Source organism: Ascaphus truei, chromosome 4 (genome assembly GCF_040206685.1).
Source record: "Ascaphus truei isolate aAscTru1 chromosome 4, aAscTru1.hap1, whole genome shotgun sequence".
In the NCBI taxonomy this organism is placed as follows: domain Eukaryota; kingdom Metazoa; phylum Chordata; class Amphibia; order Anura; family Ascaphidae; genus Ascaphus; species Ascaphus truei.
In genome coordinates, this window is record NC_134486.1 from 31,110,302 (window position 1) to 31,135,927 (window position 25,626).

At 43.9% G+C, this 25,626-nt stretch overlaps 1 protein-coding gene across 3 annotated transcripts in view; it reads right to left on the minus strand.

Annotated features, from left to right (window-relative positions):
- Positions 1-25,626, minus strand: part of DNAH14 (dynein axonemal heavy chain 14) — a 368,675-nt gene that overhangs the window by 234,824 nt on the left and 108,225 nt on the right. For all 3 annotated transcript variants that reach the window (XM_075595506.1, XM_075595507.1, XM_075595505.1), the window contains exons 23-31: positions 15,572-15,743; positions 13,170-13,274; positions 12,962-13,080; positions 12,736-12,810; positions 8,923-9,010; positions 8,135-8,385; positions 5,306-5,537; positions 3,744-3,797; positions 2,154-2,299 (exon numbers count right to left, since the gene is read on the minus strand). In XM_075595506.1, coding sequence (XP_075451621.1) covers positions 2,154-2,299; positions 3,744-3,797; positions 5,306-5,537; positions 8,135-8,385; positions 8,923-9,010; positions 12,736-12,810; positions 12,962-13,080; positions 13,170-13,274; positions 15,572-15,743 — 1,242 coding nt within the window. The remainder of the gene's footprint in view (positions 1-2,153; positions 2,300-3,743; positions 3,798-5,305; positions 5,538-8,134; positions 8,386-8,922; positions 9,011-12,735; positions 12,811-12,961; positions 13,081-13,169; positions 13,275-15,571; positions 15,744-25,626) is intronic.

Below are 25,626 nucleotides of genomic sequence, written 5' to 3' on the forward strand. Positions count from 1 at the left end.
CGACAAAGGAAAATATCTATAAAATCCTGTTTCACTGGTATCTTACCCCAGTGATACTAAAACAAATCTACCCTCTGACCTATGCTGGAGAGGCTGTGGACAAAGAGGGGACATGGCCCATATATGGTGGTCATGTCCAAGCATTCAGAATTATTGGCTTTCAATACAAACTTTAATAAAAGAGGTGACCACCCTCAACATTCCCATTGATCCACAGACCTACCTATTCGGTAGGCCACAAGAGCAAATTGACCGCCTAGTTAGGAAATTAATCTCCTTCATTTTAACAGCGGCGAGATGTGAGGTGGCGTCCCACTAGAAGAGTGTACTTCCTCCCACCTTGTGGAAGGTTGAGAGAAGAGTGAACGACGTTATGCTAATGGAGAGGTTGACGGCGTTTCTCAAACGCAAATCCGAACATCACTATGAAATCTGGGAACCGTGGCTTAAGCGTTAGCCCAACCCAGTAACCCTATTATCTGAGATTGAAAGGGCCCTAAAGTTTACAAACAAAACCAAAGAGGCCTAATTATAGGAGTCGAGATCCCCCCTCCCCCCCTCTTTTCCTTATTCTATCTTTCCGACCACACTCTCACAGGTTCACTGAGTGGACCTGAGGTCTCGCCCCTCCGGGCGATTTGCTTTTCTGTCTCCATATTAAGAAAAAAGGAAACCTAGTCTGGATTAGGCTGTAATGATATGTCAAATGCTTGTATTTTTGATATCTGCCTAATAAAAATGTTTGGAAAAAAAAAAGAAGACAAGAATGTGTCAGTCAGCTAGTTGAAAAGTAATACATTGCTACTGTAGTCAACTTGCCAAATCAGCCACCCGTTGGACAATATCCAAAATATAGTGGAAGGATAATAAAGTTTGCATGTTTTAAGTTATACAAAGAATATGTACTATGTCCATATAATCTGATCAGTGGTGGAAAAAAGACCATGTGATCATTATCCGTGGTCACTAGGAAAAACAACACACAATGATATCCGAGGGATTCTGCACATATGTAGTGTGATACCATCAGGTATCTCTAGGTGCTGGAGCAGTGCAGTAAGTGTACTTTTCCAGCTCACAGAGAGTTAATCCTCACTGGAATGGCTAATGCAGCTGCTGCCTAATTAATCAGCCTGGTCGGAATGAACTGAATGAGGAAGTGTTTTAAAAGACACGGGAAGCTGCCAGACAGAGAGACTGTTTTCCCCAGAGAAGGGAGGGAGGTAGAAGTGCTCCCCAGCTGCGGAAGCTGGTCTAAAGGACCTACAGAGGAGTTTCTCTTGGCTCGACGTGGGGCTTTGTTCCCCTAGGAAGAAAGGAGCAGAGACCGTGCTGAAGCAGGGACGTCTGCTCCAAAAGGACTAAGATAAGCAAAACCCTTATTATTGTATGCAGAGACTGTGTTACACTGTGGCATATGCCAGGGCATATTTTTGGCTTGGAAACCAGCTTAGCTGGCCATGCAGTTAGTGAGGGCGAAAGCTATGGTGTAGTTAGCTTTCCCTAAAGGGAATAGGTGTTTATTTCTATGATTTGGTTTTCTTAAAGGAACAGTGCACCTGATGCTTATTTGTCTGCTGGACAATAAACCACTACAGTTAAGCTTTACACAGTGTCTTAGCGTCTCACTGACCATGCCGCAAAGCCGTCCTGCCACAGTAGACAGTAAAGTAGATATCTGGTGTTTTAAATATAATTCATAATAGCTACAGTACATTCAATTATTTACTATTTGCCTTTACTCTAGTACTTGCTTCGTAGGGTTACACCTAACATAAATTGAAAACCTTCTACTAAAGTTGGAGTCTGTGTGATCTTTAATATCACTGATCTATCATATTTATGATCGTCTAATGTAAGCTATTGTTACCTGCATAAAGTCAAAAGACTCTAAGCACAGGGGGTTCCAAAACAAGTAGAGAGGTGTGTCAAAGGGTCTCATTTGACTATAAAATCTCAATTTGCAACATTGGTTCAAAATAGATATGACACAAAAGTTATCAAATAAAAATGTAAATGAAACTTTTAAAAAAAATAGTTTTGTTACTACTAAATTATACATATCAATTTACATTAAAAAAACCACAAGGGATTAAAATGCGATTTTGACCTTGGACTGTAGCAGCATGGTGTTTACAACATTGAATAAATACCTCCCGACTTGTCTATCCTTGGCTGTTTTGATTGCATGAATCTGTGAGGCAATTACAGAAAGAACTTCCATGTCAATCCGATTAAACTCGTCAAAGCAACACCAGGCTCCGGACTGAGCCATTCCTGAAAAGAACTTTCCCATCATCTGGAAGACCAAGAAGAGTAAAAATAAATTAATATTCAATGTGATTAACGTCAATACAGTAAGTGTACAATACGTTACTTCAACACATTGGGAATTAGTCATTAAACTGCAATAGTGCCGATAGGGGCACTGTGGCACGGCAACTGCAATTGACTTCTATGGGAGTTTCAATGTGACAGTGCCCAGATTGGCGCTATCAGAATTCATCGAGAAACCACCATTGTCTGAAGGTGATCAAACAAATGTTACCAGTTATAACCCATTATTTTCCAGTATAACTCAGAATATCACAACAATTACAAAGTATGGAAAGTATATTGTGATATATCCCAATACAGTGGTTTGCAGCATTTTAAGAACTGCAGGACCCCTTTAAATATATATTGTGACACAGTGGAACCCTTAAAATGTATTGTAATTCAATTCAGTGGAACCCCAATCCACTGAATCTATTTACATGAAAATGCCACTGCTAGGGTAGAGGTTTTATTTATTTTTTAAATAAACGAACACATTTCTATTTATACCATTACAATATACAGTAACGTGTAAATATATTTTCTGAATTATTATATAACAAAATGGCAAAATATTAATAAGGGTGTCTTGAGGAATAAAATGTCCTCCATTAACACATTTTCTCAGGAGAATCCCTTGCACAGAATCCCAGTTTTTCCCTGGGACACAAGTTGAAAACGAGTGTCCCATCAGTAATGAAGCTGGGTATATTTGTATGCATACCGTATAATGCTATGCATTGTACACATTGTATTCCTGAACCCTTATGATGTTTGTTAATTGAGACACGCAGAGTGTTTACTCCATCCAACATTAATAGGGGAACTCAGGGATGTCACAACTGTTTTTTGGGTTCAGGGCAGGATATTATAGAAACTTTCAAATGCATCTAAATTTGGCAAAAAAGTAGGGAACGGGAGCAATGACTACATAAAAGGAATGCTTGAAAAAACATCATCTTCTCAACCTGGAGGGTTACAGGAAAACATGAAAAAGTACATGGAATAATCTCCCAGCACAGGCAGGGGAGGCCAGCATGGTAACAAAATATTAACGTATTTGGGATAGACGCAAAAGTTATCATAAACATGTAAGAGCCAACAATCTTATAGGGTCATAGGCTTTATTGCTTATAGATCAATACGCTGGTTAGGTGTGCTGTGTGGTCTCTACCTGCCAACAATTTCTATGCTTGGCGTTCTAAATGGACATATCAAAGGGTCCTAAACATAGAGAAGCAGCCACACCGCATATTGAATTGGAAGGGGCCTTTAAGTCTGGCCTGGTGTTCTTATACAAGGATTTAGCAGGTTCCACTAGAAATATTGATTTTTTTTTCTTTCTGCCACATTGACTAAGCTGTCAAAAGACTCAATTCATTAACTGCTTCACAAAGACATAACACACTTATTACAATAAAACGTACCGTATAGTCCAAGAATTCTGAACAGTTAAAGACTACACACTGTTTTCCGAGAGCCTGTATAAATAGGAGATCATTACATTATTATCAGAATAACTCATTTCATACAGTACATTATAAAAGTATAATAATATTATCAGACAATGCTACTAATGTTTCATGAAGAAAACAGCTACAAAGTAAAATGAGGTTGAAAAAAGACACGTCTGTCGAGTTCAATCTGTTACATTTAGACACTGGATACTTATCCTATATTTTTTAATGTATAGATTTCTGAACCAGAAGAAAGCAAACCAAAAAGCCCTGTGAAAACAAAGTTGTTAGACGAGTCTGCAACATATTGATCAGCAATGCGTTCCTGGCACATAAAGCAAAGTGATTGCTCGCTGGATATGTCCCTATACATTGGATAACACTGACAAGAGTATCTTGATAAAGACAATGTTTGTTGTACCTTTATTGAAGTGGGTGTAAAAAAAAAATCCAATCCTGGTAAAGGTAGGGAATGTTGTTTATGACATCTATCTATCTATCTAACTATCTATCTATCTATCTATCTACCTATCTATCTATCTATCTAAATGTCAAATTCTCATGTTGCTGCATTGAAAGGCATTTGTAAAATGTAATAATGTATTGTCGACAGAAGCTTAAAAAAAACTCTGCGTTCCGGCTTTTAGCACACAAAAGAAACATTTATTATCCAAATATATTACTTACATTCAGGAACAGCAGATAAATGGTGATTACATCAAATAAGTAATGTTATTTTCAAAGAGATTTAATATCATTCTTTTCTTTGATGAAAACCTTAATTCTCCTGTTATCATGATGTATTTGGGCTACCGATTTTATTCTGACTTCCTTTTCAAACTAAACCTGCCAGTATTTTTCCAGAGAATATTCCCATAGTCAGTCTTCCCTATTCCCAACACCATGACTGTATATGGTATCACCATGTGTCTTATAGAACACTCCAGTCCATTTAACATGATGTCATATCTCCTTATCTACATATAAGGAACTACCCCAGTTATCAGATATGATTGTGTCATCTTTACAATCAGTTTTCGATTGGCAACTAAATGTCACTCACTGGTCCTTCCTCAGACGTTTCATGTGATGGGCATTAAGTAATATGTCTTTGTGGTGGGCAAGGGTGGGGACATTATGGTCAGATTATGGTTTAGATGCATTGAGTGTTTGCTTGGTTGGTGAGCAGGAATGGGAATGTTATGGTCAGATTATGGTTTAGATGCATTGAGTGTTTGCTTGGTTGGTGAGGAGGAATAGGAACATTATGGTCAGATTATGGGTTAGATGCATTGAGAGCTTGCTTTGTTGGTGAGCAGGGGTTGGGGTCAGGTCTCTGTATTTAGTCTTGCCGGTGCCAATGGTGATGGGTCTGACAGTGGGGACAATTAATTAACACCTGCAAAATAATCTACGTAGTTTTCCAATATGGCAAGTAATGTTATTTTGAGGAACCATTTTCCAATCAAAGTTCCTATTGGCCCTGAAAACTCAGAGCAGTTTAATTGCTGATATATAATGTAATGCCTTACTTTGGCTAGGTCTTTAACAGATACGGTTTTCCCTGTACCAGCAGGCCCAGCGGGGGAACCTCCCAGATGTAAATGTAATGCTCCAGTCAGTGTTAGCCAGCAGCGATCAGTGAGAGGTGTTATAACCAGGTGGGAAGAGCAGCCCAAATATTCATAGCCATAAATAAAGGAGGCGATTCCTTGCACTACGTAACAAGAGTTATTGTCCTTATTCCATTCATATCGTAGCTGCCTGAAATAAAGAATAATTCCATACTGTAAAGAAATGTCATGTGACTTCATGTGACTTCTTGGCACCTACTGTACTGTATAATTCTTACAGAATATTTCTAAACATGACAGATTATACAGTACAGTAGTTGGCAATGCAAATTCTCAAGAAAAATAACTTTTTTTAAAGGCATGCAATAAAGTTAAAGCTTAGATACATTAAGTTCTGATGAATAAAGAAAAAAAAGAGAAAAACAGCGCAAAATCTCATAGTATAGTACATTAAAAGTATATTTGATGTTTTCAATCAGCAGGTAATATATGCACGTACATCAGGGTAAGGATAAAAGAGCATGACATGTTAGGGACATATTACCACAAACGGCATCCACACTGGTCATCCGATCACGTGGGTTGTGCAAAATAGGAAATCCAGGATCCCTTATCCACGGAGACACCAACTTCTGTAGGCCGTCTCCTCGGTCCTGGTCTGCTAAGCTTCCTGTGTTCTGTGTACCGTTAGGTGGTCCTTCCGCTCAGGTGGAGCCTAATTTCGTTGCCGTCCAAAGGAGTGTGGAGGACGCTTTTGCAGTGACGTTATCAGCATGCACGCTGGGTCACGTGATCGCAGATGCGAGGGTGAGTGCGCGGCTATCACTAGTATCAGCTGGAGCTCCGTTTCGGACAAGCTGCGGACGGCAATTGTGTTTTTTTGTTAGCAGAGACACATTGTAAGTGTGATTCTCTGTGTGTGCGTTTTAAATTAAAGTTTTGCAGTTCTGCACCATCAGTGCTCGCCAGATCCTGGCCACGTGCAACCGGTGTTTCATAGCTGAGCGGAAGGACCGCCTAACGGTATACAGAACACAGGAAGCTTAGCAGACCAGGACCGAGGAGACTGCTTACAGAAGTTGGTGTCTCCGTGGATAAGGGATCATGGATTTCTTATTTTGCACAACCCACGTGATCGGATGACCAGTGTGCATGCCGTTTGTGGTAACATGTCCCTAACATGTCATGCTCTTTTATCCTTACCGTGATGTACATGCATCTTACCTGCTGATTGAAAACATCAAATATACTTGTAATATACTATGAGATTGTGCACTGTTTTTCTCTTTTTTCTTTATTCATCAGTGTTATAGGTTGATGCTGAGCCAATCTATGTAAGCAGCAGCAGTTTCTCATTCAGAGTTACACCCATTATATCCATTCCTGTGGTTTTCTATTTAACACTTTGTGATATACAGGCATACCCCGCATTAACGTACGCAATGGGACCGGAGCATGTATGTAAAGTGAAAATGTACTTAAAGTGAAGCACTACCTTTGTTCCACTAATCGATGCATGTACTGTACTGCAAACGTCCTATACGTGCATAACTGATGTAAATAACGCATTTGTAACAGGCTCTATAGTTTCCCCGCTTGCGCACAGCTTCGGTACAGGTAGGGAGCCGGTATTGCTGTTCAGGACGTGCTGACAGGCGCATGCGTGCGCTGCCGTTTGCCTATTGGGCAATATGTCCTTACTCGCGTGTGTACTTAAAGTGAGTATCCTTAAACCGGGGTATGCCTGTATGTAGTTTGTGTCACTTAATAATTTACACACCTTATATTTAAGTATCCACTTTCACTTTATATATTCACTTAATCACGTACTGATTATTATATCACTCTATTGATTTTTTTAATATATTTCTTAAATATTTATAATTCACTATCTGGTGCACGGTGTTTTATTCACTTTTTGTCACATTAAGTTCTGTTAGGCTACCTAATGTGATGTTAACCGAACAAAACATCACATTAATAGTAACTCTGTATTCACTGAGGACAATAACATATGGTTACGTCTCGTTCACTCCCGAGCATACAGTAGCAGAATTCCCATTAGGCCCAGGCCTAGGGCAGCAAAATTTGGTGGCGGCAAAAATGTCATGCCCTCATATACTTTTGCTGCGCTCTCGGGCCTATCGAACCTAATGGGAAGTCATTTGATCTGTTGTGGCCGCCTCTTACCTGCCATTCTGCTCCTCCTTCTGAACATCCCAGCGTCTTGTTGCCATAGCAACGCGACATCGCAGCATCAAATGACATCATGATGTCACGTTACCATCGCTGTGGTTCAGAAGGAGGAGTGGGAGGCAGGTAAGGAGGAGGGGGCGGCAGGTTAGGAGGCCGCCGCAACAGCTGTGTCTATGGGCGCAGATTTTGAAATCCCCCGCTGCGATTATAACATCAACTATAACGGACGTTGGTGATAATGCGATAAATTATATGAAAAGGAGGATTTATCATACCATATCATCTCCTATTTACTAAAATTGGTATTACTCCCATGCAGATCCTGAAATAGGGCTGTCCCCACTGTTAAATACTGTAATTCACAGAAGAAAATACAGGTTATTAGGCTGTGCCTCAACTGTGTTAAAGAGGCCTGCCTCTTTGCAGGCCCACGACCAAATAAAAAATTAAATCATACAGAATAAATAAAAGTAGAAGCAGCAATTCTATTTTGAGCGCTTATTGTATTTTGTACACAGGTATTGCAACAGTCTCAGCTTTTAATGCAACTTCTACAACTGCTGCAAGACAACGCTGTCCTTACAAATGTACCTTGTCCATTCAAAATCTTCTGAATTAAAGACTTTCTTCTGTATTATTTCTGCCAAAACATCCCTCCAATGTACGTAAAGGGTAAGTAATACTTCTAGCGTGGTCTTCTGATGAAGCAGAGGGATCTCAAATGCCATTTCCGCAAGCTCCCCCAGCTGCTTTATCAAACTAGAATGGACTTTTTTTAATTCAATCTCTGGGTCAGAAGCACGGAAACTTCTCACACAATCCTTGTTGAACATGATTTGGCTCTTAAGGGGGGAAAAAAAATATGCAGTTATACCCCAAGTAGAATTGGTTAGTAAATAAGCAGAAAGGTGAACTTGGCTTATTCTGACTTTTTTGTAAAAGGTTCGACTCTTCCCACTTTACCATAATACTGCTGCGGCACAGTTTATTCGAGCATTTGCCCGTTCTGTGCCGCAGCAGTAGCCTGGCGCGCGCCCGAGTGTGACGGGCGCACGCCGAAGCAGCGGAAGAGCGCCCTCCGATCGGGGCGCTCTCCCTACCGCTGCCGGGTCCGCCGGGTCCCCCGGAACCCCCTGCCGCTGTCCCGCGATCGCGGGACACCAGGGCTCCCTCGGGGAGCCCCTGGACACGCGTGCAGGGGGCGCACGCTCCCGATGACGCGTGACCGCGCGTCTATGACGCGCGGCACGCCGAGGGGCGGCCACTAGCAAGCCGGGAGATTTCCCGGCTTGCGGTACCGACCACACTTCAATAAAGTGTGTCGGTAGTGTATATGTAATTTTTATGCGATGCCTCTATATTCCTTTATTTCTACTTACCACAACAAGAACCACCTGTCCTGGATGAGAAAGCATCCATTTCTTAAATTCTGATGGGTTCCAATCCATGACTCCAACTTTTACAAGTCTAAAAGCAAACATTGTTATATTAAATAAATGAAATAAATTGTTATTATCAGCGTTTGCCATATTTTTCATGTTTTACTGTGTGTATGCATAAAACATCACTCTTCATTTATATAACAATAACATATAGTGTATGTCACGGGAGACCAGCACTTTTAACACTTTTTACCTTCTGGGATCATTCAATAGGCAAAACAAAGTAGTGCAATAAAATGTAGTTTATTCAGGTAACGCCACGTACACACAATTACTATATAAAATACAGGAAAAAATACACACTCATTGGGGGTCTGGGGTTGAAAACTAGCCTCAAATAGGTGCAGGGCGCCTGCTTCGGAAGGCTTACCCGGACAGGTACCTTTTCCCGAGCTTCGTGGTACTCTTTCTGGGTAGAATACCCAACCGCGACGGCTACGTTCTATTTTGAGAACTTGGACTTACATAGACACTGCTGTTCTATGTTTAACATGGAAAGGAGACTAGCGACCAATCAGAATGGGGGCTTGTCTGGCTGCTGACGTCAGAGGAGGGGGCGTGCCAAGCCAACTCGAAAAGCCGGGCGAGCAGTAAATATGAGCTGGCCAATGGGAAACGCGCCTACGAGCAGCATTTTCCCCCAGCCAACCGATTGCCACCCGCTGGGCAGGCTCCAACACGTCTGGCAGTCCAAAAGGTGCTCCAGCGGGGTGCCCTTGTTCTATGGACCTGGTAATCCGCCCTTCCCCAATCACCAAACGTTTCTCACCTCCTAACAGCCCTTCTCCCCTTTTATCTACGATGTCTATGCAGACATCCCAGCACCTATGTAGATGCCCGGGCTGACTGGATAGACATTAATGCATACAGTTAAAACACATTTCATACTTGCTAATCCACGCTGGGGATATGCTTAATAAAGACATCCTAGTGGTGAGTTACTACTACGTTTTTAAGGGGAGATATGGCCGGGTCAATATATATATATATACGTGTACCCGCAGACCTTGCCTGCTCGTCGGGTACTTTCACCGGGGAACCGGTAACTTTGGTCCCCGGCCACGTATGCATATTCTGAACACAGTTTTACCCAAATATCCCCCTAAAAGTCATACAGAAGAAATCTCGGATTCCCTGCCGACCTGGAAATGTGAAAACACACAGTAAGTTTTTTATTACAGACACGCATTTGATCATTACACACAAATACACTGTCCCCGGTTTATGGTGCTACTGAGCTACCGGGGGCACGCGTTTTTTAGGGGTAACCAGTCGGGCTTCACCTTTCTTCATGAAGACCACCTACCCCCACCTTCACAGTCTTATCTTTGAAAATAGGAGTTGAACATAAAAGTGTTTGCCCAACCATAACTAAGATATTCTATAGGAATAAATGTCATGGTAAAGTCACACAGCCAGTCTCGGGATGGATTTCACACCTCAAACCTGAGACATTACCGTTATTTTCATACAATCCATAGTATCAATAGAGACTCATATTTGCAGTACATACTGTACACACTATTGACTGGAAACAATTTTTACATGGAGTTAAACAATTTTCCACAAACAGAGTCACCGGGCACTTGAGTACTTTATTTGCATGTATGACATTTTTTAAAAAAGGTCTTACACAAGTCCAGTAGTAGAGTAGAGCAAAGGTGCACTGCAACTGGAGAAAATTCTGAAGAAATAAATGTCACGGGCAAACTCCAAAAATAAAAATGAGGATGTTTAATGTATAAACTCACAAGGAGATGAACATGACAAACGCACCAACGCGTTTCATCCCGTAGGACTTTATCAAGGTGTACTGTACAAAACATACCTTCTCCTAGATATAGCCGTCATTTCGTGCCAAAAGTCCGCAGGGCCGCGCCGTGCATGCGCACCAGTGCCGCGTCGCACAACCATGACAGCACACCATGCCCAACCCTTCTCCTCGGGACATGGAGTGACGTCACTAGCGTGCGCACGCATCCAAGCTGGAACGCAAGCTCGCACTGCACATGCAGGGCTGAAGGCGGAGAGACAATTAAAACAACAAGAAAACTTTATTGAAAAAAATCAAAACAACAATACTATATTAAAAACATAAAAACTAACTAGAAAGACAACAATAAATGTATATAAGAAAAGAAAAGAAGAGAAAAAAGCAACTTTATGATAAATGAAAAAACATTAATTGCAAAGAAGACATATTTAACAATCACAGCCACAACTGGCCATAACATAATGAATACACATCTAGATATCACCAATGAATTTTGAATGATAAATTAATGTATAATAGACATATGAATAATAACACAAGTCCAGTGTATGTGATTGTTATTTGTCACATTTCATCAATATGGAAATACAGTGAATGCAAATAAATAAATGCAAAGGTCTAGGAGCGCTGAAACTGAGCGTGCGTGTCTTTTCAGTCAAACCTACTGTAGTAAACGAGGGACTTAGAAGAAATTGTGAAATATTTGTATTAACATTGTTTATAATGGTAAATACTTATGCACAGTATATGGGCTGGGGATTTCAGAGTCCGCGGTTCCGAGAGACCAGTTGGCTACCAAGCTGGTGCCACCAAGTCTCCTTGGGTCCCGGGTTGAAAGCCTCAGAGATTGCCAAGGTGCGTTAGCCATTTGGGCGGAAGAGTTAGTCTCAAGTACCCTCGTCCTGGGCTGAATGGAAGTCATCGGACTACCATTTGCTCAGACCTTGAGGCGCCTAACTCCACGAGTGGCTTCTGGCTGACAAGGTTGCAGAGGTGCCAAGTTGGCACATGCCCCGGTCAGAATTCGAATCCGTCCTTGCCCGGCTTCAGGTGATTGCAAGTTTCTGATATGCTGGCCGGAATATTCCCACGCTCGGGATTGGCTGTAGTGTTTTGTGAATGGAGGCAAAATACTATAAGAAAGCCAGCAGCCAATCCAGTGTTGAGATTCTCTAAGACTTTTGAGAGCCAAGACAGCAGCGGCAAATTTGAATCCGCCAAAAGATGCTCCAAGAGAAATAGCAGTGAGCCGCCTTCAGAGATTTCAGGTCGAGAAATTTTCTAAGTCCCGACTTTTGGGGGCTGGAAGCCAATTTTAGTTCCAGGACGTTTGGGACTTACTCGCGGTAAAGTTATTTCAAGGCTCCGGAGCTCGTACAGCAGCGGCGTGTGGAACTCCATGCCGATTTGAGTTCCAGGACATCTCGGGCTAAGTCCCGGTCAACTACAAACTTTGTTTTATGGACTGTAGAAGCTAGGAAAGTCTATTTTTTCCCCCAGACTCCCAGTAAACGTGTCTTTCTCTTGTATATTGCAATCCACTGTGTGTACGTCTGCTTCAATGGAATAAATGATAATTTGTTTTACCATCTTGTTTTGCTCAATGTTATGATCCCGGTTAAAAAGTTGTAAATACCTTGTCTCCCGTGACACCCACACCACATAACAATACAGGTGGAGGTAGAGGCTGGTCGGAGGCAGCTATCACAACTTCTAAACACTCCACAATCCATCCCTCCCTTAATGCTGGCTTCTACCACCACTAAACCAATACTGACTACAAACCTTTTCCCTGATGGGAAAAAAAAAGCAAAATTGAAAGCAAGTGGCAGAACTAATATCACATAAAATTAAAATAAAAGAGAGTGGAAGACAATAGAGAGGAAAGGCAACTAATTAAACATCCCACCCACACTGGTTAGTAAAGTCACCAGCACTTAGTTTCCCCATTAACAAGGACAGATAATAATACCTACTTTTTAATTACATCAAACATGTTGCTCTCCACGTGTCCCAACCACTGCTCTATTGGGCCTCTTACTCGAATGTTCCTACAATAGAATACATGACAGTATTTACAGGACATTATGGTGAGTACCTGTAATCATATTTTAACACAGAAGACTGATTGCATAACAGACAATGCTAATATATCATGTTATTTTTTAATGAGACAGATTAATGAAAGAAAAATAAATGTACTTAGGCATTGTAATTCTCTCTCCCTCTGCAGATCTAATCATCACCACCACGGGAGGGCTCTTAATGTGGTATTGTAGATCTAAATGCCTTATGTTCTCAAAACACTTCACGAGGTGCGGCTGTGGTATAAGCAAAGAGAAAAGGCAATGGAATACGTGGACATTGAGCTGTTAGAGTATGGAGTCTGTTGTGTATATAGGCATAGTACCTGAATAACATTGGGATTATTGCTGTCAGCCAAAATGGCAAGAAGGTCGTCATTACTGAGGAAGTAAAATCTTGGAAAAACCATTCGCTTCGTTTCAAGAAAAGCCTGTCAGAGGGAAAGAATAAGGAAACATTAAGACTTAAATGCGACACCATATGTTTAGCTGAAAGGCACAGAGTGTTTGGATATTTAAATACAGAAGTGAAAGTAGGATTAAAGCAGGGTTTCTCAGCTCCAGTCCTCAAGACCCCTCCAACAGGTCAGGTTTTCAGAATATCCCTGCTTCAGCACAGGTGGCTCAATCAATGGCTCAGTCAAACACTGAGCCACTGATTGAGCCACCTGTGCTGAAGCTGAGACTGATTGAGCCACCTGTGCTTACACAGGGATATCCTTAAAACCTGACCCGTGAGGGGGGTCCTGAGGACTGGGAATTGGGAACACCTGGATTAAAGTCTAAAAACGTACACATAGGGAAATGGATATTGTAGAGGCACAGAGTGTAAAGGTTTGGGTGAGTTTGATGAAGGGGTTAAGAGAATACCAAGAGTAAGGAGCTGCCTAAGCAACTAGGTCTATGAGGTGTGCTAAAAATGAAAGCCACTTTGAGATGATGTGCCAAAGGAGCAAAGATGTCAGTCTCCAGCAGTGAGATTCAGGGGTTGTGGGCCCAAAAAAATGAATCTCAATGGAAAAGTACAAACGTTAAAAGAACCCCATTAAAATCTATGAGACTGTTGATTGTAATCACCTGAGACTGACTCTAAATCAGTGAGACTCATAGAAACTCAGTAAAAGTTGACAAGCCTGGTTTTGTTAGCCTTGCTTTATTTAGAAACAAGTTGGGGTCACATGTGAGATGGGAAGAGGAGGTGCCTGAAAAGATTTGTCCTGCCAACATTCGGGATGTACGCATGTATCACAGGTTTACTAAACTAGGTGGTATTGGGATAACCTAATACTGTCGGTAGGGAAGGAGAGGCACATCTATTGGAGTCACCTGAGAAGGTATGTAGAGCATTACTAGTGGAGTGCAGGCAATTCTTTATCTGCTGATGCAAACCTTTCTTGTAGAAGATGCTAAGAGACTTGTTTAGACTTGGAAACTCTTTTTTCAACCTATACCCACAGTATGAATAACTCTGTGGCTCTGTTCCATTCAAATGCATTACTTACTAAGGGTGCTTGTTTTTTCCCCAATAATCAGTACATTTATCAATGTTGCAAATTACAATCCTTTATGAGCATGTGACATCTACAATGTCCTGTTACAGTGAATTTTTTTTGTTTGTTGATAATTTCCTTTTTGGCATAATTTTCTTTTCTTCATATAGAAACCCACCTTGTACCACATTTGAAAGATACAGTATGTGTGACTCCAGTGGAGCTAAATTTCTGTATTTCTATCACACTTATAATTCACAATGTTATTTGTGTGACTGATATTATTGAGTAAATGAAAAACATGCAATTATTGCAATAAAAAAAAACACATTTTCCATTTTTGTTTAAATGTAGATGTCTGTTTTCATACATTGTGGGACAGCTTATACCTTGCATTCAAATGAATGGTGGGATTCACTAACCTCCAATACAGGTTATCACACCGTAATCCTGCGTTAACTGCCATCCAAGTCAATGGTAGCTAATGTTGAATCGCAGTGCAATAACCCATATCGGAGGTTAGTGAATCCCGGAATAAGTGTCTTAAGACATCTAGCAGCACTGTACAGTACGACACCTTACAGCCTGTTTATTGATATCTTAGTCAAAATGACCCCATGTGTTATCACATTAACCATAAACTTAACAAATTCATGTTGTGTTCCCTTTCTACAAAGGTCATGCTGAAGTCTTCTGCATGCAGATATTCTGCACTTTACTGTAACTTTACCAATGAACACGGGTTGATATGCTCTCTGTATAAAGCGCATTGAGCTTAAAGCGTATGGAGCTTCTTTTTGTAAACTTATCTTAATTTTTAACTTTTCTTAATGTTTCCTTATACATAGTTACATAGTAGATGAGGTTGCAAAAAAGACATACTGTACGTCCATCCAGTTCAACCTACTGTATGCTAAGTTTAAATGACAGATACTTATCCTATATTTGTATTCACAGTATTTTGATCCAGAGGAAGGCAAACAAAAACCCAGTGAAACATCATGCAATGCTGTCTCATAAGGGGAAAAATCAATTCCTCCCTGACTCCAAATAGATTTCTCCTTGGACCAAAACCTTCAGAAGTTACATAACTATACAGAGCTACTGGCTAAAATGCATATTGACCAACATAAGTATTAAAAGAATGTTGCTGGCCTCCAATAACCATTTTATAGATTTAAGCATGTCAGATCTTTGAGTTGTGTCCTATTGCTGTAGTCCACTTCCCATTACTGTACCTCCATGCATTTCAGAATCTTCTCAAGATAAGCATTGTTGGTCTGCAGCATTTCAAGCACTCCCGGGGCTGTGGCAGCTCTCAGAGCATTTGGCCTGTCCTCCGTATGACTCATTATCTCTTTCCAGGCACTATCCACTAGAGAAAAAAGCTTTGCCTCAGCTGGGAGCTGCCTGGTAAAATAGAATTGCAATCACATAAACAAGCAAACAACCAGCAAAAAAAGAAAAAAAAGAAAGAAGATTGACATCCAGTACACATACGCCGAGTTCTGAATTTGTCACGCAATTTGTAGCACTTATCTTGATGGCATTTCTCCTAAATCTAATCTACAAGTCTATAGAGAGAGCCAATTTGAGCATGTTGAATAATTTCTACCTTTTTATAGCATGTGTGCGCGCATGAGGGATCACGGAAAGCGGAGAAAGTCAGAAGTAAGGACATATTATGATGAATGGTGTGCTGAAGGATGAATATAATAAATGCTAAATACAGTATGTGAAAGGATTGGTGGCTTTAACTACTTCTAAAGACTTATAATTTCTAGGAGTGTAACACTTGACACTGAATCAACTCAATACTTTTCATAGTACAACCACTTTTTGAGCTTGTTTCCTTCAAAGGCATTACTAGAAAAAAAGGGTAATACAATAATAGGACAACGGTAGCAAATAAAAATATCACTTGTGGGAGGCGCATGCGCGATGGTGAGGGGAATAGCTGCCTAATCCAGTAGCTCCTACCCCCGCCAAAGCATTAATAAAGATAAGGCAAACAAAATCGGAATTTCGCACTTGAAGTTTCCTGATACCAACAAGGGAACATATAGAGATGGCCCCGCCATCAACAACAAAAAAAAAACACCGGAGATCTTCGGAGATATCTGAGCCGATCCGCGACCAGAGACGTGAGGGCAGAAATGGCGCACGGCTCTGCGGCAGGATCGGGGTCGGAACATGACGAGGACTTGGATGAGATGCCGGAACAGAGGCCCGTACGGCGTTGTGACTTTGACCGATTATATAACGATATGAAATCGTTATTCAGGGCAGAGATACAGGAACTAAGGAAAGAGGTACAGGGCCTCGGAGAAAGAACGGGGGCCCTGGAGGACAAAATGGTGGCTGTCTCCACAACAATTAAAAAGTCAGAGAAGCGTTCCTCCCATCTACAAAGTCAAATTACAGAGCTGGCCGAACGCCAAGAAGATGCCGAGAATCGAGACCGCCGCAGTAACGTCCGTATACGCGGTATCCCCGAGGACATAACAGAGATAGACGAATTTGTCACCAGATGGATGGCGACTCTGCTCCCTGATACCCCCGTGGCGGAGCTAATGATGGATAGATGCCATAGGGCCCTGAGGAGCAAACCCCTGGCGAACGCACAACCGAGAGATGTAATTGCCCGGTTGCATTACTTCCGTACCAGGCAGGCAATCTTTATAAAAGCCAGAGGAGACGAAGCTTGTCAATTTGAGGGAATCTCCCTGCAGCTCTTTCAGGACCTGTCCCCCCTCACCCTGGCCAGGTGCCTGAACCTGCAACCGATCACCCGACTCCTCAGAGACAGAGCTATTCGCTATCGGTGGACCTTCCCGTTTGGCCTGCTAGTCATTAAAAACGGGAGGGCCACCTCAATGAAAAACCTAGAGGAAGGGGATGAATTCCTGCGCAGACTGGGGGTGACAGTCGGAGAAGCCATGGGCCCACGGAAAGAGGCAGAACCTGACGAGTGGCACCAGGCCGGCACATCCCGGAAGGCTCGAGTTACCAGCGAGCCGGAAAAAGAGTGAACAAAGCACTCACTAACAAAATAAACTGTACACTTCAAAGTTTGGTTGCCTAAAAGTTATGGCGCAAAGTTTAAGTTACCTAGTCCGCTTGCATCTCTGAGTGACTGGCAGCAGAATATGGCTTCATAGTGCCACGACATCACCTATCTATTGGGGGACAAGAACATTCTACCCCAAGGCTCCAGGCCAAACCTGAAAAGTACTCGACTTACCTGCAATCCCGGCGACATTGGCTGCCCCGCAACCCGGAAGAGGCCCGTGACACGCATCCCTGGAAGATGGAGGCGTCTCGACTCTTGGCGGGAAGAAAGCTGCATCGCCGGATGAAGAAGGGCCCAGTGCGGGAAGACGTCCGCCTCCGTCAACATCCGGCTGCTAAAGAACAGGGACCGGAAAGACGTCACCGGATATGGCCGTGCGGCCATCTTGGTAGAGGCAAGCTGACGGGAAAAGCGGACAAACGTCATTCAGGAGCGCTGGAAACACAACCAGGACCCAGAAGGACAGATGCCCCGGAACGAGCACAGGGTCACAAGACCCACACACAGCCCTGACACACAGCACACTGGTACCAGGGGATGCAGAGGTAGCAGGGAGAATGACCAGAGGGGGAAAGATAGACCCCGTTAGTAACAAGTAGAAGCCGCGGAAGCATCCCGAGGGGCGAAAGGCATACACGACACAACTGATTGATACGAGGGCCAGGAAGGGAGAGTCCCCACACTAGAGGGTATAGAGGGGAGGGATTAAAGAACCCCAAGGACCATAAGGGTAAGTGGGCACTATGTGATTACATGGAGGGCAATAGCAGAGAGGTGGGAAGCGTAGCCTACATAGATAGGACACATACATAATGACTATGCCCGCGAACTTCGAGATGCTAGAAGGTCACATTGGCTGTAACTGTTTGCCGTGAAAACTGGTTAAAGGAGGCGGGGGAGGGGGTAGTTGCCCACTCGCCGTCGCCATGAGTCTCCTCATGGGTACTTGGGCGATAGACCCCAAGGGACCCATGCAAGACCCCGGTGGGCCGGTGGAAACGGGCCAAGCACATCCTGACATGTTCAGAGGTGAGCCCACCCGAACCGGAATCCCACAAGGGGCAGTTCAGGCGTCCCAGGGGACTCGGTCCCCTGGGGTCGCCGAAAGTTATCAATGTTTATTTGTTGTCTCCCCCATGCTCCCGATGTGTGTACCCCAGTGTTTCCCCCTGCACAGACGAGCAGTGTACAAAGCAGTTCACAGATCTACACTCTGAAGAGAGACGTGACCCAGACAGAAAGAGGTAACGCAGCACATCGCAATGACAACACCAATGGGTAAGGATTTTACTATCTTATCACATAACGTGAAAGGCTTTAATGGCCCCCTGAAAAGAAAGTTAGCCCTAACTGATTACCGACGACATGACCCCGAAATAATACTACTTCAAGAGACCCACTTCTCAAGGACCAGTTCCCCAAAGTTTCTGGATAGCAGATATAGAACGTGGCTCTCTGCATCAGCCAATAAAAAGAAAAGAGGGGTAGCAATTTTACTGCACAACCGCCTTGCGTTTGACACGACACTAACAAAAAAAGATAAGAATGGGCGCTTCTTAATACTAGTAGGTGTTGTGGGAGGACAACCTCTTACAATAGCCAATGTCTACGCACCCAATGAAGGAGCAGATACCTTCTTTTCGAGATTTTTTGCAATCCTACATAAAGTGGCACAAGGCGGTATAGTACTAGGCGGTGATTTTAATCTCACATTAGATCCTAAGGCTAGGTGCACACCCAGCGAGACGAAACACACACAAAGCAGAGCAGCATGGACCCAAGGCCTCAGGACAAACAGATTAGTGGACATCTGGCGTGAACAGCACCCAGGAGAAAAAGAGTACACGTTCTATTCACACCCACACGACAGATACAGCAGGATAGACTACCTCTTTGTATCCAACAGAATGGTTTCGCAGATCTCCCACACGGGCATCCATGATATTTCATGGTCAGATCACGCACCTGTAGAGCTGCGGTGCACAGACTTCAGACTAGACAGACCAGGAGCGACGTGGAAGCTTAATGAGTTCCTTCTGAAAATCCCTGAAATTGAAACAGCAGTAAGGGATAAAATCAGGGTCTACTTTGAGGAGAATGTCGGTAGTGTGACATCCCAATCCACCCTATGGGAGGCCCATAAGGCGACACTTCGTGGAGAGCTCATAGGGATAGCAAGTAGGCGGAAAAAAGCGAGGGAATATAAGATTAAGATTCTCCAATCCGAGCTAACAGCCCTCTCCGCCCTTCACAAAACTAACAAACAAGCGCAGACCCTACAGGCCTGGCGCGACACTAAAACAAAACTAAATTTATTGATGTCCTCCCGAGCTGAGAAGGAGCTGACCTGGTCTAGGCGACAATTCTATGAAAAGGCGAACAAGCCAGATACCCCGCTTGCCAACAAACTCAAAAATAGTAACCGTAACTTCCACATTCAAGCAATTCGAACCAAAAATGGTGACCTTACTTCTGACCCCAAACAAATCGTAGACGAATTCAAAAAATACTATGAGAACCTATACGATGGGGCGAAGGTCTCCCATTGTGAGAACACTCATAGGCAGCTGAAAACATTTCTAACAGAGGCAAAACTACCCAGTCTGGGCAGATTGGAAAGGGAAGCATTACAGGAGGACTTTTCAGGTGAGGAGATATCAGAGGTAATAAAAGCACTAAAGCCATCCAAAGCCCCAGGCCCGGATGGTTTCTCTAATCTTTATTATAAAAAATTCAGAAAAACCTTAGTACCTCACCTGGTCTGACAATTTAACTCATTTTTAGATGGTGCCCCTATCCCTAGCCAGATGCTCTAAGCGTCTATAACAGTGATCCCCAAACCAGGGAAGGACCCAGCTGACTGTAAAAGCTACCGGCCAATATCCCTCATCAATTCGGACACCAAAATTTTCTCGAAATTACTGGCTAACCGCCTGAATACAGTTATGCCTAAGCTGGTCCACCCCGATCAAGTAGGGTTTATATGCGGGAGGCAAGCTACAGACAATACCAGACGGATAATAGACCTAATTGATTTGGCACATAGAAAACATATCCCGTCTATGGCATTGAGTCTGGATGCTGAAAAGGCCTTCGACCGCATAGATTGGCCCTATCTCACAGAGACGCTAAGAGTGTTTGGCATAGGGGGGAGAATGTTGGGCGCTATTCTGGCTCTCTATAGGGAACCGAAAGCGAAGGTCAGACACCAGGGCTTCCCGTCGGAAGATTTTCCAATAAAGAGTGGCACCAGGCAGGGATGCCCCCTGTCCCCACTTATTTTTGCATTATGTATAGAACCCCTAGCGGCACACATCCGCAACTCCCCCGATATAGCAGGTATACAGATCAAGGATCAGTCACACAAAGTGGCCCTGTATGCAGATGACATTATACTAATGTTATCTAAACCCCTTACCTCCCTGCCAAATGTTTTCAGCCTGCTAGACGAATTTAATAAGATCTCGGGTTTCAAAATTAATCAGACAAAATCAGAAGCCTTAAATATAAACCTGCCAAAGGTCACAGAAAAATTAATCGAATTGAATTTTAATTTCAAATGGCAAGCCTCCTCCATTAAATATTTAGGGATCTATATAACCAAGGAGTACAACGCCCTCTACAAAGCCAACTACCCCAGGCTAATTAGGACTCTGAAGGAGGATCTACGGATCTGGTTAGGCCACACAATTTCATGGATCGGCAGGATCCAGTGCCTTAAGATGAATCTCCTCCCCCGAATCTTGTATCTGTTCCAGACCCTTCCGATACAAGTGATCAGAGACGACATCCTCCGCTTACAGTCCTCTATGGTGAAATTCATCTGGGGTAATAAAAAACCACGTATAAAAACTAGCATTCTCACTAGGCCAACAGTTAGAGGAGGATTAGGGGTACCTTGCTTGATATCGTACTTCAAAGCGGCCCAATTAACCCAAATTATTCAGTGGCACATGCATCCTAGCCTGCGACGATGGATTGAGTTAGAAACAGCATGCTGTGACCCCGTAGAGATACAAGACCTAATTTGGCTACCAAAAAAGGTATATAAGACCTTGAGTGAGCCGCTGGCCGCAGTGAATAGCTCGTTGACTACTTGGGAGAACACCAAACACAAGTGTGCCCTAACAACCCAGCACACACTTATGACCCCGATTATGGGTAACCCTGATTTCGCTCCGGGTATGTTATGCAAGAACCTAGCGGTCTGGAAAGCAAAAGGCCTCACAAGGCTACTACACCTGGAGGGAGGCCAATCAATCAAAACATTCGAACAAATTCGATCAGAAACAGAAATGCCTAATTCTGAATTTTTTAGATACCTCCAGGTGAGAGCATTTTACACGAAAATTCCCAAGCGCCCCCAGCGAACAAATTTTGAGCAGCTGTGTTCCAGAGGCACGGACACCATGGGACTCACATCTCGGATATGCAGAGAGGTGGTCTGCCCAAGGCAGGACGTTGACACTAAACTTAACTATAGAATCAAATGGGAAACGGACTTAGGGGAGACAGTAGAAGACAAAGACTGGTCCACAATAGTACTGGCAGCAGCGAAAAGCTCTATATGCACCACCTTGAAGGAGAATGCATATAAAGTCCTAATGAGGTGGTATCTCACCCCAACACGATTAGCAAAGTTTGTCAAAGATTACCCTCCATTGTGCCCAAAACAATGCGGGGAACAGGCAGACTTGCTTCACATGCTGTGGGGTTGCCCCAAAGTGGCTCCTTTATGGGAGGAAATCCAGGATTGGCTACAGAGTATTCTCGGACAGTCGGTCCCCCTGGACCCTTGGCTGTTCCTGCTGGGCAGGCGCACTCGGGGAATAGGCAGACCGGCACAAAAACTGATTGCACACTTTGCAACAGCCATGCGGTGCGAACTCGCAGCTTTGTGGAAGCTACCAGATTTACCCACGATTACAAAAATTCGGAACAGAATCTGGTATATCTGCCGGATGGAACAGTTGACAAGTCTGGTCAACGACACCGGCACAAATTTCCTCAAAATCTGGACCAAGTGGCTAGACCACTCAGACATCCCCGGGGTGAATGCCACCATCATCATGCCATAATACACCAAGATGCATTCTCCTACGAAGTGCCAGTACAGACAACGCGTAGAAGGGGTACCGGTAGGGAAGACGGTAAATAGGGTCGCCACAATTGAAGGCAGCTCTGCATAGCATAGCAGAGGAGAGGCAAGAGTAGAGTTGGTGAACACACAGAAGGCTCTGGGCTCTCCCCCCCCCTCCCCCACCCCCCTCTGTGTCTGTGTTGTTTGTTAGGTATGTGATTTGGTTTACCCGGTATGTCTGTGTCTAGACGGAGGACGTTGAAAAAATAAAAAATTGGGTTTAGGTACATTAAAGAAAGACAGCGGGTTGGTGGACAATGTATGCAATGTACTGTAACCTAATAAAAACCTTTTTGTGGGAAAAAAAATATCACTTGTGAGCACATTCACATATCTCAGACAGGCCTGCAACTCTGCTTTTCACCATCATCTCTTAGCACAGCGGTGCGCAATCTGTGGGGCGCGACCCCCAGGGGGGGCGCGAGACTGCCGACGGGGGGCGCGGGGTTTACAGAGGCCCCGCGCGCTTCCCGAAGGCACTTAAATTAAGTGCCGGGGGAGCTGCAGGGCCTCTGTAAACCATACTTACCCTTGGCTCCGGCGGCTTCCTCCCGGCGTCGCCATGGCAACGCGGCGTCAAAATGACGCTGCGAGGTCATGTGACGTCCGCCGGTGCGAGGGTAAGTTGGGGTTGGGGGGGGGGCGCGGGAGTGAGGGGACAGCCGGCAGGGGGGCGCAGGGAAAAAAGTTTGCGCCCCCCTGTCTTAGCATACAATGTTACACTTCAACTAGGGATTCTGGGAAATAACATGCAAATGAGCACGCAGTGTCACCTTTTGCTGCAAATCCATTTAAAGGAGCAATCCATGCATTATCCTACATGTGTGTTTTTAAAAATAAAAAATCTGTTCTGCAGTATTAGATAATGCTTACAATATATTGCGATGGCAGAATATACTGTCAAAGGGGCCCACGGTGGCATCCTCATGTTCACTTCTCCCAAGCATTTCTTCTAATTTTATAGAATAAAGGGTGGAGATATATTACATTGAAAGCAAGACACTATCAATAGAGCTTTTTTTAAATGTATTTATTATTTTCAAATATTCACCCTATATAGAATACCGGAAAGATGGCTTTGGCAGTTTTTTCAATTTGTTTTGCGAAAACAAGCTTCTGAAACTGCCTGAGTGTACGGAATCTGGCCCGGAGAGAGAAAAATGATTGCAGGGCTCCTCAACTGGTTGCCCATCGGCTCACTAGCAACAAAGCAAGGAGCTTGACAAAGCGTGCAATCATGTAAAGCCTGCGTTGGAACCTACAGCTGATATAGCGTCAATATCATCTTTCCCCTCAGACAGCCTCGCAGGGAGACTGTTAACTCGCATGGTGCTGTGAACAACGTGTAGTCAGCCCTCTCTTAGACCACCCAGATTGCTGGCCCATTAGATACAAATTTATAAGTGAGCTAGTTGTAGCAGTTACAGAGTGTGATGGTGCTCGTCTCAAATCAGGAAGTGGACCCGCAGGGCTGAGGTAGGGATGAAAAATAACCGTAAGGGTATTACGTGTAAGGGTACACGTAGTCGGTAAGCAGGCAGAGGTCAGGGCTGGCAGCAGTGGCTCAGAGTCCAAGTAGCAGGCAAAAGGTCAGGGCAGGCGAGAGTGGTGCAGAGTCCAGGCGACAGGCAAAAGGTCAGGGTAGGCGGAAGGCAGCGAGGTCGGGATCACGGTCCGGGGTCAGACACATGGATTCCAAATAGGCGAAAAGGTTAGTGCGTGACATCAAAGATCAATCGGAGCTGCAGCAAACAGAACTTTGCTCAGCGACTCCCACTGGAAACTGCATCCTTAAGTAGCAGGCTGCCAGTAACCAAAATAGCCGAACTGAGGAGAAAGGGCAGGCAAGCTGGAAACCCGAACTAAAGCAAACCCCAGCACAGTTCGGGCAGAATCCTTACACAGAGCGAGTAGATTAGGAATTCTTAATAGGGACTTGTAACACTTGTGCTCGCCACAAGCCTGGACTGGACCGCAAGGTTGTGGTGGTGATGGGTAAACACCGACCTTAGACCACGAAGCCGGGTCCAGATTGCAGGTTCTGTCATATTGGATGGCCGGGTTGGGGTTGGAGAAGGTAGGGTAAACTGTACTCAAGCTGGGGTCAAGGCAGGCGGCATAGGAGGGATGGTCGAGGTCACAGGCTGGGGTCGGTACCAGGAAATGCTTTAGCGTAGCAGCTTCAGCATAGGCATGTCCAATTGAAGGAGGGCAGGAGCTGGATGTCATGAAAGACCATGGAAGCAGGGTATGCGTGTAGGCCATAGGAACCATGAAGCTATAGCACAGGGAATCCAGCACTTCAGCACAGAATGGATTTCCAAAGCCCGGTAGGAACAGCGAGTAATGGAGGCTTCTGGAAGTAGAGTAAATGCAGTCAGTCCACAGGAACAATGAAGATACAGTACTGGGGATCCAGCGCTTCAGCACAGAATTGATTTCCAAAGCAGGATAGAAACTGTGAGTAATGGGGGCCTCTGGAAGCAGGGTATGCAGACAAGCCACAGGAACAACGAATCTATAGCACTGGGGATCCAGCGCTTCAGCACAGGAATGGATTGGCCCAAGGTAGGCCAGACCAAGGTACTTGTAGCAAGAACAGGTTACATCAATGAAAGGATTTTGCTCAGCTACTTCCTGGGGTGGAAGGGCTGACCCTAAATAGCACAGACAGCCAATAGGGGCAGAGCTGCATAGAATGCAGCATTAAGCAGACTGCAGTGAAAGTCCAGAACCAGGTGATTCCAATTGCTGTTCAGGGAGAGCTTTGCCTGGAACCTCTATAGCCATGTAAGGGTGAGTTCCAGCCAAACCCAGGACCAGATTCCTTACAGGACTCTACCCTTTCTTCTTCCTCTATCGCCTCTCATTTCTATTTTAATATGGTTCAAGTTAGTCCTCCTATGTATTTAGAAGATTATGACCAACAGTGCTTAAACACAGCATAAACACAGATACTGCAATAACTATTACACATCTAAAAGTAGTAACCAATACTTAGGGGCCTAGTCTAGTAGCTTCGGCAAGTGACTTATCGAGAATTTTGAGCACTTCTCGAGCGAGTTTGCAAGTGTAGCTAT